Source organism: Musca autumnalis, unplaced genomic scaffold, assembly GCF_047663935.1.
Source record: "Musca autumnalis isolate F117 unplaced genomic scaffold, ASM4766393v1 scaffold_2, whole genome shotgun sequence".
Taxonomy (NCBI): Eukaryota; Metazoa; Arthropoda; class Insecta; order Diptera; family Muscidae; genus Musca; species Musca autumnalis.
The window spans coordinates 173601879-173618520 of NW_027411755.1; the positions used below are offsets into that span (position 1 = coordinate 173601879).

Consider the following 16642-nt stretch of genomic DNA (forward strand, 5'->3'; position numbering starts at 1 on the left):
ACCTTCTCGCACTGCTGCACCAACTGTTCTCGTTTTAGTAGGTATATCCAACTAAGGGATTCGGGGCTCAGATAGTTCTCCAATTTTGAATCTCCAACAGTGTTACTCATAGAACCCGACAATTTTCCGGTGGCGACTGGTTCAGTTTTTTCGCTGTTCGTTTCTTTGTCGGGTCCCTGCTCGGGCGCCATTTATAACGAGTGGTTTTACCGAAGACTGAGGTTAGCTCAGCCGTTTCCAGGGTCGACTTAAGGACCCACGAACCTTAAGTAAGAACAACAGTTAATTGTGCTTCAATGCTTTATTGATACAATTACGTATATATGAATATTCAATGGTTTTGAGATTAGTCGGGGATGTAGTGTATCTCGGATGGATGCTTGTCGGCCCGATGATGATCGGTTATGGGGATGGGATTAGTGATAGTCGGTTGGCTGTCGGCTCGACAGTCGTCGGATAGGTGGATCGGCTCGGTGATATTTGGTTGTTGGTCGCTCGTCGGCAATCGTCGGATGTGTTGCTCGGCTCTGGGTAATCGGATGCCGTCGGATACGGTCGGCTCGTTGATAGTCGTCGGGTGTGTTTGCTCGGTTCTCGGGTGCGGTCGGCTTGTTGGTAGTTGTCGGCGATATTCTTCTCGGCAGTACTCGGCTCGGTGTTGGATCGACAATCGGCTGGGCGGCTTTCGGGTGATTGACCGTACTCGGCTGTTGACGATCGGTTCTGCTACTCTGCAAAGAAAAGAGTCGGAAATGGTTAGGAACGGAGCGAACAAATCGCAAGGAGCGAACGAATCGGCAGGAGCGAACAAATCGCAAGGAGCGAACGAATCGGCAGGAGCGAACAAATCGCAAGGAGCGAACGAATCGACAGGAGCGAACAAACCGCAAGGAGCGAACGAATCGACAGGAGCGAACGAATCGGCAGGAGCGAACAAATCGCAAGGAGCGAACGAATCGGCAGGAGCGAACAAATCGCAAGAAGCGAACGAATCGACAGGAGCGAACAAATCGCAAGGAGCGAACGAATCGGCAGGAGCGAACGAATCGACAGGAGCGAACAAATCGCAAGGAGCGAACGAATCGACAGGAGCGAACGAATCGCAAGGAGCGAACAAATCGCAAGGAGCGAACAAATCGCAAGGAGCGAACAAATCGCAAGGAGCGAACGAATCGCAGGCCGACGGCTGTTGCTAGGTTCGGTTCAAGTGACTGCGGACAATGCCACACGTCTTATCTTGTACTTCGTTTAACGCCAGCACTCGACAAATTCAGCGACGAAAACTAAACATCTTATCCATCCGGGTTTACGGAGTGAATGAGAATTATTTGTAAGGCGAGACAACCAGGAAATACACTGAAGTTTAAATAATGTATGAATGGAGTTGTAATTATGCGTGAAGTGGGGATTATGCATGCACTGATGAGGTAGTTTTGTATTGATACTGGATGTAATATCAGAGGGGCGGTTTTGCAATGTAGCGGTCACGTTACAAGATCTACGGACCAATCTGCGTTGACGGTGAATATCGACATCGCATGAACCACGAGCTGTATCTGCTATACAACGACATCAATATAGTTAAACATATTGAGATGCAACGATTGCGTTGGCTAGGCCATATCATAAGAATGAGCGATGGCGTATAAATATGAGCCGCCTGGCAGTGCACGCAGAATTGGCAGGCAAAATAATAGATGGCGCAAACAAGTGGATGAAGAGATGACAAGGCGCGGTATTCCAGAAAGAGAAGCAATAGACAGAGAGAAATGGAGATCTTTTCTTAGTTCGGCCTATAGAACAAATGTTCTGTAATGGGCCAGCTAAGTAAGTAAGTAAGTGCAACCAAATTCAATTTTTTTTAAAGATGATGGGAAAAACTAGGTAGATAATGAAAGTAGAGCTAAAAATATGAGAAACGTTCATCGGCGTTTTTAACGTTTACATCGGAAAGCAACCAAGGTAGGCGGGGCATTTTCAACCAATTTCCAATTTTTTTTTTTTCGAAATATTCGAGTTAAGATATCTTGGAATCCTTGCATTTTAGGTATATTGTGTCTTTGGCAACTTTACAGAGGAGGATGTGGTGAATATTTCTGTTAAATATGTTAACCCTCATGCGGTTCATCAAAGTGGCCTTTTTGTCCTTTTTTGAAAATCTTTCAAACACTCCTTCAAAATGTAATCATATCAACTCCAAATATTCTACAAAATTATTCGCCATAAACTTTTACTATACGTCTCAGAACACACCAAATCTGTATATCTTATCTAATCGACAGGAATCTCTAAAAATGGAAAACACGTTTTAGGGTTAAATTCGGACTTCATCTGAGTTTATTCAAAATTGTCCACAAAACATAATTTTAGAGAGATGACGTCAAAGACAAAAATATTCTTCGTCAAATTTCACTGTGGGTCACCAAAGAAATGTTTATTTACATTATATATCATGAAAATATCAGTATTAATTTTGCTGAAAAAAACATGAAAATATATCCCAATTTTTTGATGAAAGTTATTTCCTTCTTTTTTCGAGTTGATACATGAAAGTAATATGAAACTTGGTTCTAAGTGAAAATTGTCAAAAGAATAAAAATTCTGCACAAAATTTCACTATGAGCTTTAGAATAAATCATATATCTAGGTATACAATTTTCTTAAGAAAATTAGATTACAAATTTATATATTTTAGAATGAAATTATTTGTTTTAATTTTGGACTGTTCATTTTACATAATTCCATACTGGATCAAAATCTAACAAATCCTTCACTTTTTGGTGATATGGTAAAAAAAGAAATGTTCCAAATCAAATTTCACTATGAGTCTCTGAATAAAAGAAATCCGTAACCATAACATATAACATTCTTAGCAGCCCTTGTTTTTGATATAGGGTTTAGGGCCATATTTTACAAATTTTATCCAGATTGTCGTTGTGATTGGTTGGACACTATAAATATCTTATTGATGCTTTTTCGTTATGAATTCATACGGAAGGTGCTTTCCAGCTTTTGAAATATTTGTGGTGAATATATATTTGAAAAATAAAAAAAAAACCAGATCGGATGTTGTAAAATGGCGTATTTTTAACTTAAATTACGCAGTTAGAATAAGCCATTGGTTGCTTATATTGTATGCTTTCATCCACGTGGCCTGGATGTGCTGGAATCTGGTGCTGTTCACAACCACTTTTTTCCGCAGCAAACTCGACCAGCCTTGTTCGTAGTCGGATGTTATCTTATTAAGGCTGAACTTGCAGACAATGATATATTTCTCCTAATTTTAGCATTAAAATCTCCATAAATCTCGGTTAATCCCTTCAGAATGTATCGTCGGAACCAGGCAGGCAGATGGACCTCAAATGAGGTCTTCTATAGACCTCAAATGAGGTCATCTATAGACCTCAAATGAGGTCTTCTATAGACCTCAAATGAGGTCTTCTATAGACCTCAAATGAGGTGTTCTGTAGACATCAAATGAGGTCTTCTATAGATCTCAAATGAGGTCTTCTATAGACCTCAAATGAGGCTTCTATAGACCTCAAATGGGCTCTTCTATAGACCTCAAATGAGGTCTTCTATAGACCCAAATGGGGTCTTCTATAGACCTAAAATGAGGTCCTCTTATATTGACCAAAAATTAAAAACACAAAAACATTGTTCCACAACATCCCATACGGGACAAGGGAGACTTCTCTCATATCAATGAGTGCACCCCGATTCATATTTAACTCAATGATATGGGACCTACTGTTTATCGCCGAGTCCGAACGGCGTGTCTTGAGACACCACTTATGGAGAAGTTTTTCAAGGCTGAAATACTCAGGAAATGTCGCCAACATTACTGAGGGGTATTTTGCCACCGTTGAAAAATGTTTGATGTTGCCTGGCCGGGGAATCGAACCCCCGACCTTCTGCGTGCAAGGCGGGCGTGCATACCATTGCACCACGGTGGCACCTAAATGAGGTCTACAACTGAGGTCTTACATATGGACGATATCTTAAAAATATTTCTCTCATACCAACAGCTACAATATTGGACATTCCTGGTGTTTTGATTTACTTTTGGGGGTTGTGCATTAAATGTATTAAAGTGTATCTATCATTTAATTTTCGAAAGCTGCTGTTGCTGCCTCAATCGCTTTTGGTTCGAAATCACTTTGCATTTTCCTGACAGTTCTGTGTTAAATAAACAGAAGCAACAACAACAGCAATGACCGACCATAAAATAATAGATGAGATACTCGACCAACAACAACAGCAAAACCTACAACAATGACTACAACAATAGCTGCTTTGAAATAAACAAAGTCAAAAACATCTCTAAAGTGATTTCCAAATCCAAAAGTACGTAGAAGGGCAAGAACGAGCAACGACGAATAAATGAATAATAGTTTACTTTGATGTTAAACAGTCACGAAGACAAATTATTTCGATTCTAGATGTTTATCCTTTGGCTGTCATTCTCACAAACGCTTCAAAGAGCGCACATACATACATACAAAGTAAAGTAAAGTTTGCACATACATATACTTGTATATACAAAATCACTTAAACATGCTAACTAGCGGAACCATCATGACTTTAGGTTACAAAGTATAAACAAATGTCCTTGGTATTAGGATGTACCGGTGGAAGTAGGGTGATTAAGAAAATAAAGCTCTGTTCTATGATCACGAGATGACAATATAATTCAACGGGCGCAGACCACAAGTTCTTTTGTTAAATATGTTTTATGGCAAAGGACTAGCACCAGCAGACAGACAGGATAACATAAACTTTTTAGGAATATTATTTTTAGAGACCAGAATTGATTTGCAGAGATACATATACTTTGTCCAGATCAGACTTGTGTCTCATCCCCCACATAAGAAGGCATTAATATGGAATTTTTTCGAAGTTAGTTCTTTTGGTTCTGATTAAAACGATGCAGTTGAATAACTAATGAGGACGTTAACTTCGAATTAAGTTTCCGATTGGGACGAAACTTTGCAAATAAATATTTTATCCAAACGTACATCAAATTCCAAGTAGATATATGTCAGACACCTTCTTCTGGCACCACCCTCACAATAATTGCAAGGTTCTAATATAGAACTAAGTAGTATAACAAAGATCTAGTATAGATTGCACCAATATGTAGTCAAAATGTCCCGAAAGCTCAAAACAAAAAAAATTGTTTAGTGACCAACACCAAACTTATATTGGTCCCTCTTTCAAGTAGACACTGGCCTCCTCGTTGTTGTTGTAACAAGTTATTCTGGCGCTGGGTCTATCTGCAGTTCTAGGAGCTTTTTCTGAAAAGAAAATATGTTGCTGTTGCCTTGTATTTCATGTGGGAGAGTATACCAAAGACGTGTTGTACCGACAAAGAATTGAAATTCCGATACTTAACTTCGTCGCCGTAGAGGGACGGCTTGTTTTCATCAATATCACTCCTAATCGACTGTGTAACTTCCAACAAGGCAAAAACGCAGATAAGGCCCGGGCGGACCCCAAACTGTATATCATTTAATAATGAATTACTTTGCAGATATTCTGAAATTTATTTATAATTTTCTCAAACAGGAAGGGTAATATTGCGATTCTGCGATCTTCTGTGTTTGTTTTGGGAAACGAAATAATCATTGCGTGTTTTTATGAAGTGGGGTACACACTAGAAGTCAATATATTATTGAAAAGAAATGTTGGAAACGACAGTAAGTAAGGAATCAACATGTATATGAATTTAGGATCTATTCGGTCCGACCCAATGGCGTTCAATTTGACATCTCTGAGGCACATACGTACTTTATTTTTCTTGACACATCTTTGTTGCCGGCTGACCTTGTTCCTACATCTCAGTTTGTCGCAGATAACTGTGACATGCGCGAATGACGAGAACATGCCGTCAAACGTGTCCACTAGAAGTTTGGGGTAATTGGTGGTCGAAATTCTGCTACCATCGACCATAACATGGTGAACAGAGTGACCGTCGATTTAGTTGCGGATATTTGCATATTCCTCGAGTGGAAAATGGTGGTACGATCAGTCAGTCATCAGGAAAGGTATCCGAAGCAAGACCATGCAATCAACCACATACGTTGCGATCTCTATACCGTCTAAGGGGGGTGAAATACAGGAAAAGTAGAGGTTAAACAGTTCAAGAGACATCACTCCACCTTGGGGAACTCCCTGTTTCACTCTACGGAGCATGGACTTATTGTTCCTAAATTCCACGTACGACTAACGTCCGCACATATAAATGATTATTCAACGTTTTAAACTTGTCTTTTGAATGTCCTAAAACAACCTGGAATGATTGACAGTATCAAAGACTTTTTATAAGTCGAGCACCCCCTTCACTGTTCTATTGCACGGCCTGCTCTGGTTGAGTCCTAATATGTGTGAAGATAGCGTGCAGCGCTGTTGTCGTGCTGTGCTGTTTACGGAATCCATACTGATGATCAGCAAGTGAATAGCTATTTCTGACGCTGTGGAAGAGTAAAGCCTCAAAAGCCTTTCTTGCGAGCGACAAAAGCGAAATCGGTATGTACGATTCATCTTTGCTCGCATCCTTGCGGGACCACCATACCATTATTCAGCTGTTTCAGTATTGCCATGAATATTACATCAGGACTCAACACTTTGGATTATTTAGCGTCAATGATGACGTTCGCAAATCCACCCATTGTAAATTTTGGTGGTTCCTCCTAGGCAGTAAGAGACCACAGAGATGCTCTACAAACTGTCGATTAAAATAACGGATCAATCAGCTTAACGTCGCCAATTTTGCAACTCAACAGTTGATTTAGCCACTAGTTCCGCTTATGCTCACCGACCAACCTGCTAAATGCCAGTGCCAGCTCTCTGAACCTCATCCAGCCCAGTTGCTAATCCCGTCGTCCCTGCTACGCAATTTGGTCTCACTTTGGGTATTCGACCAGCAGGTATATAGCGACCGGTTGCAGCTGTGATGATTTCTTGGAACGTTATCTCTGGTATACGAACATCAGAAGCGCGGCGTTCAGAGGTGATGAAATCTGGAGGTCTGCTGATGGAGACAATTAGGGGGAGAATAACGACGGGTAGCGAGGTGAGGTCATTTGTCAGACCAGTTGATACGATGGATATATCTATCGAACTGTGACACTCTCCGCTAATTCTTCATTAATTGTGCAAAACGTCGAGTTATCAATCTACTCAGCCAGCACTATAACGCTCTTGTCATTACCGAGGACCGAATGCCACAACTCATAATGCACAATAAAGTCCCTCAAGACCAGACGGTTGTAACCTTCCAAAAGCGGGCTAATGTTGGGCCTATAACCTGGAGTACAGCTATTTATTGGCGGGATGTATACCTTCAACAACTCTACCTCGGCAGTTCCACTCCTGACTGCTACCCCCATATATTCTATGTATACTGCTCATTACAACCAGGCTCAAGCAAGATAGCTCTGTATTGAACAGACTGGTGCAATAGGAAACCTCATCCGCCAACTCCACTTCTGGTGCGATCCTTCCTCATTACGTTCATTGCTTCCCTGAACCGCCGCAACCATGACATTCTTCCGGCTCATAAAATCCACTTCTTCTCGATCTTACTTTGGAATCCATTGCAATTAAATTACAAAAAGGATGCCTTTTCAGGGTTTGGAGCAACAACGACTGGTGTTAAGTGCTGCGTGTGCGGCTGCTGTTGGTGGGACTGCGGGGAGTTGCGTATTCTGATGACGACTCATTGGAGGCTGTGTTCATTGGAGGCTGTGTTCTATTGCACCTTACCGAAGTTTGAGTGTCGTGGATGGGGATGTGACAAATTGAGCACAAATAAATTGGGTTTTCTCCGTCCCGGCACTGACCAAAAGATTCCGGAGCAGGCATTCCGGGATACAAACACGTGTACACTGAAGTGGTAGCCGCTAATAGCTGTGGCTTGCGCGGACAACTTAAACATGTTATCGAACTTTACACCCATGATCATACAATCACCCGCCTACATCATGATCACGATCTCTAATTTGAATCCCTGTTTCACTCTAGGGGTCTTCGACTTCCTACTTCTGAATTCCAAAAACGTTTCAAACAACACTGGAGGTAAGTCTTATCTATGCCCTCGAACAGCTTAGCATGGTTAAAGTTATCGAAGGTCTTCGAGATGTCGAGAGCAATCATAACTATTGGGAAGCACGGACTCTACTTTTTCAGAATGCATTCTACTTGACGAAAAAGAGAATGGCTAGGGTAAGCACTTGTTTCAGATACACAACTTTTCACTCATCGCTAATACCACAGAGATTTAATTCGAACCTTAAACACTATCCTGAAATAGAAATTCAATCTTGGGGTTATAAACAAAGGTTCGTATTAGACAATAGAAGCCGTGAGACCAGACGCAACAATGGCTGTGGATTTGTAGTTTTCCGGAGGCTAAGAGAGCTCCATTCTTGTTTCACCCCGACGAATTAGAGACCAGAGACAATACGAATAAAAGCTAAATTCTTTAACATCAATATTATCTGCGCCCATGACCAGACCAAAGATAAGGACGAGTAAACCAAAGATGTTTTTATTAGCGACTTGAAGAAATCACCGATGGCCTGTCCTCGACATTAAAATAATCCCAGGAGATTTTAATGGAAAATTGGAAATGAGAATGTATTTTATCCAGCTGTCAGTAAATCTAACCTCCATTGTGAAACGTCGAAACGAGCTTTAGCGGCTGTAAGGAACGCATCACCAGATTTAAGCATATCGACATTCATAAGGGCACCTGACTGTCACCAGGTTCGTGATGATGGTAGAATTTCATAGAGCACCCTACTAAACGTAGAAAACAAAGTACGAACGGACATCAAGGTAAAGATAGTTCTCAGGTCATGGAAAGAGTATTATTCACTAACGAGGTTTTCGAAAATACTACCGAACCAATACCGCAAAATGGCTGCCCGGCGATGATGAGGCTGATGAATAATAAAGCCGCAGGATACGATCGCTTTTTCCATTAAAAAGAAAACACAACGATAACTTTTCCAGCTTCACAATATATAAACCAATATTTTCCTAGCACACCCGAATATATTTGTCTATAAGAGAATTTCCCAATACAACAAAACTTCTAAGTAACTTTTGATGATTGCTAGCTAACATTGTTGCTTTTAATAAATATTAGCCGAACGAAAAGTTAAAATGAACGGACGGACCACCACTGTCTAATCAAAGATTTCAAAACGTGGTCAAAATGGTGGTAAAATTTCGTAAATAAGGAGTGGGTGAGTGGTTGTTACAAAGATAACCGTTGGCGGTTATGGTCGACTGATTTTAATGCCAATGATTTCTTTGCAGCTCAGAAAATTTTCTTCCCGGCTGAATGCCTTCGCTCACAGCGGCAATAAAACTTCAAGTGTGAGGGAATATGAAAATATATTTGGAATTATTTGATGAATTCAATGAATGAATCCTTTAATACTTTTCTTCATTTTTGTTTTTATGTGGTTTAAGGCAAATATATCCCAAAGCATTGTTGTTGTTTTTGCTTTCATTACTTTCTCCGTCAAAGGGTAAGGAACTGCGAGTTATTTTTATTGGTAAAACTTTTGATTTCACAGATTCATGCTGATGGATTTCCGGTTCCGGTTTGTTTAATCAGCATAGCATAGCAAAGAAGAATTGGGAATTTTCTCAAAGTAAAAAGAATGCCAAAGAAAATGAATGGAAAATCGTGCCTATGGAAACAAAAAATATGTTTTTGGCTATTAATGAACAAAATTAAGATTTTCCATCATTGGTGTGTTTGGGGGAGCGTAAAGGTATCGGAAGTGTTTCAATGTTTTTTATACCCTACACCACTATGTGGAAAGGATATTATGTATAAGTTTGTTTTGGGAAAAATGCATGTAACACCGCGAAATATTCGTCGGAGACCCCCAATGTGGTATACCAATCTTCATACCTCGACGAGATAAAGCGATTTTGAGATGTGTGCCCGTCCGTCCGTCTGTCCATTATAAATTGTAATCAAACTCCTGGTCGCAATTATGGACCGATCGTTACGAGGTAGCAATTATAGCTCAATAGTCACGAAATTTTGCACGAGGTAAGAGTATAGGTAAAGAAAATGCCTATAATTTTGCATGATGATCTGATATTATTTGGCGGGTGACATAGACCATTAATTTCGTATGAAAAATATACAAATTTTATTTTTGGTCCATATTTTAATTCCTGGAAGGCATATACCGGCAAAGTAGACTGCATATGGAAACATAACTACTGACTTTCCCCTGACGCAAATTGCAATAATGTGTCTGCTAGAACCACAATTTCCTCCCATGCTACAAATTATCTCTACCATGACAGAGAAATTTTCAGTTCATTTGTCCAACTGGATGTTTTAGGACCAAAGATGTGTCTCATCGAAATAATCGTTTTAGACCCTAAGTATGTTTAGACGAAATTCGTTTCAGACAATTTGGAGTCGATTTAGCCTTATCCGTTCATCTGCCACTCTTACTGTCTAGCTGGCTGGTGCGCTCGATAACTCTCGAACGGACCTACCGATTGAACCAAATTTTATACTTCGTAATATTTTGCCCAAACTTAGTTTAAGTTCAAATATAGGCTTTATAGGTCCACACATCCCCCACAGAAATTCAAAATTTTTCGAAAAATTGTATGAACGATGACTGGCGAAGTGAGCAATCGATTGATAGATCGGGTAAGACTATATCGGTCCACACCTTCGGGTACGTCCCACACAAAATTCGGAAAAGTGAAATTTAAGATTGTCCTTGCGGTCCGCTTTAAGAAGGTACAATTGCAATAGCAAGTCCATACTTCATGAGATTATGGACGAAAAGTTCCAAGAAACCTTGAAAAACAAACAAGAAACCTAAAAAAATGGCAAATCCGCAAGATAACTCTCAAGGGGATTTTCTGATTTTTCCAAACTTTGCACACCGTATTATTTCATCCAGTCATGTATCAGGTTGGAATATGGACTATACTGGTCCCGTCCTTCAGAGTACCTCCCACACAAAAATTGGGAAAAGTGCAGATTGAGGACTCGTATCGGATCTATTTGAATTTTTTGATGGAGGTTCTTTTCACTGTCCCTATTGCAACGATATAATTTTTACGGGGTTAGTCCATACTTCCTGAGATATTGGTAAAAGGGAGGGACAAGGGAGGCTTCTCGTATATCAATGGATTCATATTAAATTATTGATATGTGACCTAGTTTTTATCACCGATTCCTAATGGCGTGTCCTAAGTTGCCACTTGTAGAGACGTTTTTCATGGCTGAAATACTCAGGTAATATCGCCAACATTACAAAGGGGTATTTTGCCACCGTTTAAAATTTGATGTGGTCAGGTCTGGGAATCAAACCCGGACATTCACCGTCCAAGCGGTTGCACATAGCTAATTCCTAGAGGTTGTTGTGCAGGGTATCACATGGTCGGCCCGTCCGACTTTAGCCTTTGCTTACTTGTTTTAAATTCAATTTTTAACCGAACTATCTGCAATTTGATATTTAACTTTTTCTATGGTCACGAACATTCGCCACCAAAAATTGTCAACATATGTCCATGTTTCGATATAGCCTCCATATAACGGACCTCCGGGTTTTCGGTATTTTGAGGGTCTTAGCTACACTGCTTGACAGAAATACCCGCAATTTTACATTTGAGATTCCCTGTAGTTACAAAACTTTTCGAACAAAGATTGTCAAGATAGGTCCACGCTTTGAAGTAGCCTCCATATAACAATTTTCAGTATTTTGAAGATGTAGCTAAAACTTTTAACTTATCTACTTGCAATTTTACATTTGAGGTTGATAGTGGTTCCAACACTTCTCTACAAAAAATTGGCAACATAGGTCCATGTTTTTGTATAGCCCCCATATAACGGTACCACCTGATTTTCGGTATTTTGAGGATTTTAGCTAAAATTTTTAACCAAACTATATGTAATATGATATTTGAGGTTCTTAGTGGACACGTAGCTTGTTCAATAAAAATTGTCAGCATAGTTCCATGTTTTGGTATAGCCCCCACGGTTACGAAACTGCCCGATTTTCGGTATTTTAAGGGTTTGGGCTACAATTCATAACCGAACTATCTGTAATTTGATATTGGAGTTTTTCTATAGTCACAAAACTTCACCACCAAAAATCGTCAACATTGGTCCATGTTATGGTGTAGCCCCCACATAACGGTACATCCCGATTTTCGGTATTTTGAGGATCGTAACTATATTGTTTGACGGATCTTCCCGTACTGTGACATTTGAGGTTCCCTGCAGTTACAAAACTTTTCCTCCAAAAATTGTCAAGATAGGTCCACACTTTGATACAGCCCTCATATTAAGGTACCACCTGATTGAATACTTTTTTGATATTAGATAATAAAGGCATTTGGATATCCGTGGTCGAAAAAATGTTTGCACCTAAAATTGCGGACGCGAAAAGAAACTCATTATTCCATTTTAGATAACAATATTTGATGGTGGAGAGTATAAAAATTCGGCCCGGTCGAACTTAACGACATTCACTTGTTTAACTTCAGTGAGGGAGGTACAATAAAGAGTTTAGCAACGTAGATTCTTTTCGAAAATGATGTAATTTGAGAAAAGAAAGAGTAATTTTTGCCGATAGCAAAACTCCCCCAACGTATTACTAAACATTTTTTAGACGGCTTAGTGGCTTCAGTGATCTGAATTATTCCATTGAAATATCCCACTATGCGAGAAGAATCAGCTTAATACCCTATTCAAATTTCACTGTATAACATTGGACGGATCAACACGATGCAAGAAGTGCGCCATTTAGAACTTGAATTCATACATACTTTTGGAAGTCACTCCTTTCGGTAGCTCTAGTATCTACCAGCCATTTAGTATCACCTGTTCCATGACTATAAAACCACCTTGGACAACACAAAAGGGCTACCAATCTATGAATTTCGCATTCCTGTAATACAAAATTGATAATACAGGAATTGACAAAAGAACAGAATTTTAAATAGGAAAGAAATAAATAGGAAAAAAAGAAACAATTAGCTTCCTAATTCCAAAGATCGTCCTGCTATTCCTTGCACACAAAGAAAACAGGCCTCTCTAACATATGTCCCAAACATATTTTGCAGCAAACATATATTCGTTTGCAAGCAATCCCAAACATAACATATCGCTCATTACTCAAAGAGTGACACATCTCAAAAAATCCAGTTTCGAGAAAAACGCGTTTTAAGTTGGCGATTGAAATTTGCCTTCCCATCTTAAAAAGACTACACTGGTCAACACGACATTTGTTTCAACCGAAGTTGTTGTTGTTTCTAAATGAAATCGGCGAGTTATTTTCAAATCCGGTCCCGGTTTTTCTTCATCAGCTCTTGTTCTTGAGATATAGCTCAAAATCGGTTTTTACGAGTTTTACCCAGAATTTCGTTATTTCCGGATACAAACAAATATTTTTTGTGGGTTTTTTCGGCACTAATATATTAAGGAGATGTTATACGTTCGATACAAACAGTTTTTGAAATAATTATTGTGAATATATATCAAGAAAATATAGAAAACATACGACGGACCTTGTAAAAATTGCATATTTTGAGTAATTTACGCTGTGATTACGTCATCGGTGGAAGTCATAGGATCTTCATACGGAATAACGGATATGCTTAGGGTGTCTACTATATAGTCCAGTATTCAAATATTTAATATAAAGTTCATAGCGTCCATGATTCGGCCATTACCTTAAAATCGTCATGACTTCCACCGACATTTCATTCAATTTTTCAATTTTGTTGAGCAGTGTTATTACACAAAAACTAAAATCACTACTTGGACCATATTTCCCAGGCAGCTAGCTAGATATCAGTGCTAAATTGCTGTGCAGGATCAATCATAATTTGAAGTGTTTTAGTTCTTCATAACTTCGAAAAACTTGTGTGTTGAATTATTGGCAACTCATAGTAAATGAGCTGTAAATCGTCGAGTTTTAGAGCTATCAGCATGAAAATTTGACACAAGATAAAGTGGAAGTCGTAGAAAAAATAGGAATTGCCAACTCAGAAAATGCATTTTTTGAGTTAGGCCACTCTTTGAGTATTGGCATTTAATTTACTAAAAAGCTCAATTTCTTTAAGAAAATACAAAACACTGACTTATTCACTCACTTTACCGTATTTAATCAACGATTGTGTCAGGAACACTGAAGAAAAAAATTGATACCATTTTTTTCTTTTCCTCTTCGCTTGCTACGTTGGTTAACAACAACAAAGCACGAAACACACGTGTTTTACGCATAAACATCACAAAACTGCTGCGTCTCCTATTACACCATGCACACAGCTCTTTATTATAAACCGGCATTCTGCAGCCGCGAGAGCCCTGTTGTTACTCTCTTTGACAAACATCCTCTCTCCACCCATGAAAAATATGTTCTAACATAAAAAATATGTTGGTACCCAAACATATAAAATTGAGATATGTTTTGGATCCAAACATATATTTGTTTGCAATCAGTCCCAAACAAATATTTGTTTGGATACAAACATATTTCTAACATATATTTTTCTGCGTGCAGGAGCGGAATATCTTAACTGATCGTCATCGCTATTCTTTCCGAAACATGGATCATTATTTACAATTTTCCGAATTTAGGTTTTGTGGGCTCGGGCTACCTTAATATGATGGCTATACACAAACGTGCCACCGTGGTGCAATGGTATGCACACCCGCCTTGCACGCTGAAGGTCGTGGGTTCGATTCCCCGGCAAAATACCCCTCAGTAATGTTGGCGACATTTTCTGAGTTTTTCAGTTATGTCTTAAGACACGCCGTTCGAAATCGTAGGTCCCATATCATTGAGCTAATGTGAATCGTGGTGCACTCATTGATGTAAGAGAAGTCTACCTTGTCCCTTCTTAGATGTTTGTGGAACAATTATAATTATTATTATTATTATTATACATAAACGCTTACCTATATTATCAGATTTTTTGCAAGGGATGTTTTGTACCTTTAAAAATGTCTTGCATCTATAGCAGGGAAGCCCTTTTTGTTGAGTTGTTTTCACCTTCCCTCACCTACAGTGTACTTTAACAAAAACAAATGATAAACATCAGTTAGGTTTTGCTTTTTTACCAACACACTCACACATGATTTCGTGTTGATGGTATTTTGTTGGTCGCCACTAACCTATAGCGAGGATTAAATGCCAAATTTCAGTTATTCCGGTTATAATTTGACTATCTAGAATACCAAATTTCAGCCATGTGTGTGGGGTATTGAGGACACAACCTTCATAATACCGAAAATCGGGAGGTACCGTTCCATGGGGGCTATGTGAAAACGTGAATCCATACGACAAATTTCAGATGAAAGTTGTATACCACCAACGAGAACTAAATACCAAATTTGAGCCATTTTAGGTGGTATTGAGGCCACAACCCTCAAAATACCGCAAATCAGAAGGTACCGTTCTATGGGGCCTATGCCGGAAAAATCAGGTGGAAAATGTTATACCCTCAATGAATACTAAACACAAAGTTTCAGCAATTTCGATGTGATAATGAGATAAAACCTTGAAAATACCAAAAAACGGGAGGTACCGAGCTATGGGGGCTATACTTAAACGACTTAAATTTTTATGGTGATTAAGAATATATGTAGGATATATATAGGGTCTCCGACGAATATTTCGATGTGTAACAAACGGAATATTAAGGTGGAGGGTATAATTACAAGTAAAATACTATCAGAGATATACCTTCTGCCTGGGACATAATGAAAAGAAACAAATCTAGTGTGGGTTGTTTTTTTAATAAAGAATTGTACCGCTGTAAAAGTGGCCACGAGCATCCCCAGCTGCATAAAATTTCATGCCGACCCGACAGTAGTCACTAAACTTCACCTGTACCAAAAGTTTTGAAAATTTGTTGGTTGTCTGCAGTCACAAAACTTCTCCATGGTAACCGCAGCGTGACACCGCAGCGTGATAGAAGACCAAAAAAGAGAGGACACGTGTCTCACCGTGTTTTTCTATCTCATCAACTTTCGCGGTTATAGGCCTCAAAAGAATTGAGGCTTTGATGTAAAAAGGGTAATTTAGTCAGGACTATATCTTTGAACACCAACAACAACTATCCTATGCCCGCGGGCATACGACACACATACACTATAAACACATTCGTTATGTTAATGCATTGTTTACGTTTCCACTCACACTAGCGCAAGTTATAATCTGCAAATGTGTGTTTTTGGCCATCACTGATGTAGAGCAAAAACCGAGAAAAAAATTTTAAAAGAAATTTGACCTTGGCGATTTTGACCTTACAGATGAAGTTTGATGGATTATATGTGTTCACAATTTTTGTTCTTTAACACAAGAGTTACAACTTTGCCTCTGAGATACATTCAAATTTCCTAACGGTTTGGAAAATATAGTCCTGGATAAATTACCCTTTTTACATCAAAGACTCAAACCTTCAGAGGCCTATAACCGCGAAAGTTGATGAGATAGGGAAAAACGGCGAGACACGTGTCTTCTTTTTTGATGTTCTATCACACTGTGGACTCAGAATATGGTTAATAAAATATGACCCAAAAAATTACACACAGTGTATACATAGCTCCCATATGAAGGTACCACCTGAT

At 39.2% G+C, this 16642-nt stretch overlaps 1 protein-coding gene across 1 annotated transcript in view; it reads right to left on the bottom strand.

Annotated features, from left to right (window-relative positions):
* Window positions 1-416: 416 nt before the first annotated feature.
* The window catches only part of LOC141392453 (uncharacterized), a 159608-nt gene continuing 143382 nt past the window's right edge, over window positions 417-16642 (bottom strand). The window contains exon 5 of the mRNA XM_073965391.1: window positions 417-731. Within this exon, the coding sequence (XP_073821492.1) occupies window positions 417-731 (315 nt within the window). The remainder of the gene's footprint in view (window positions 732-16642) is intronic.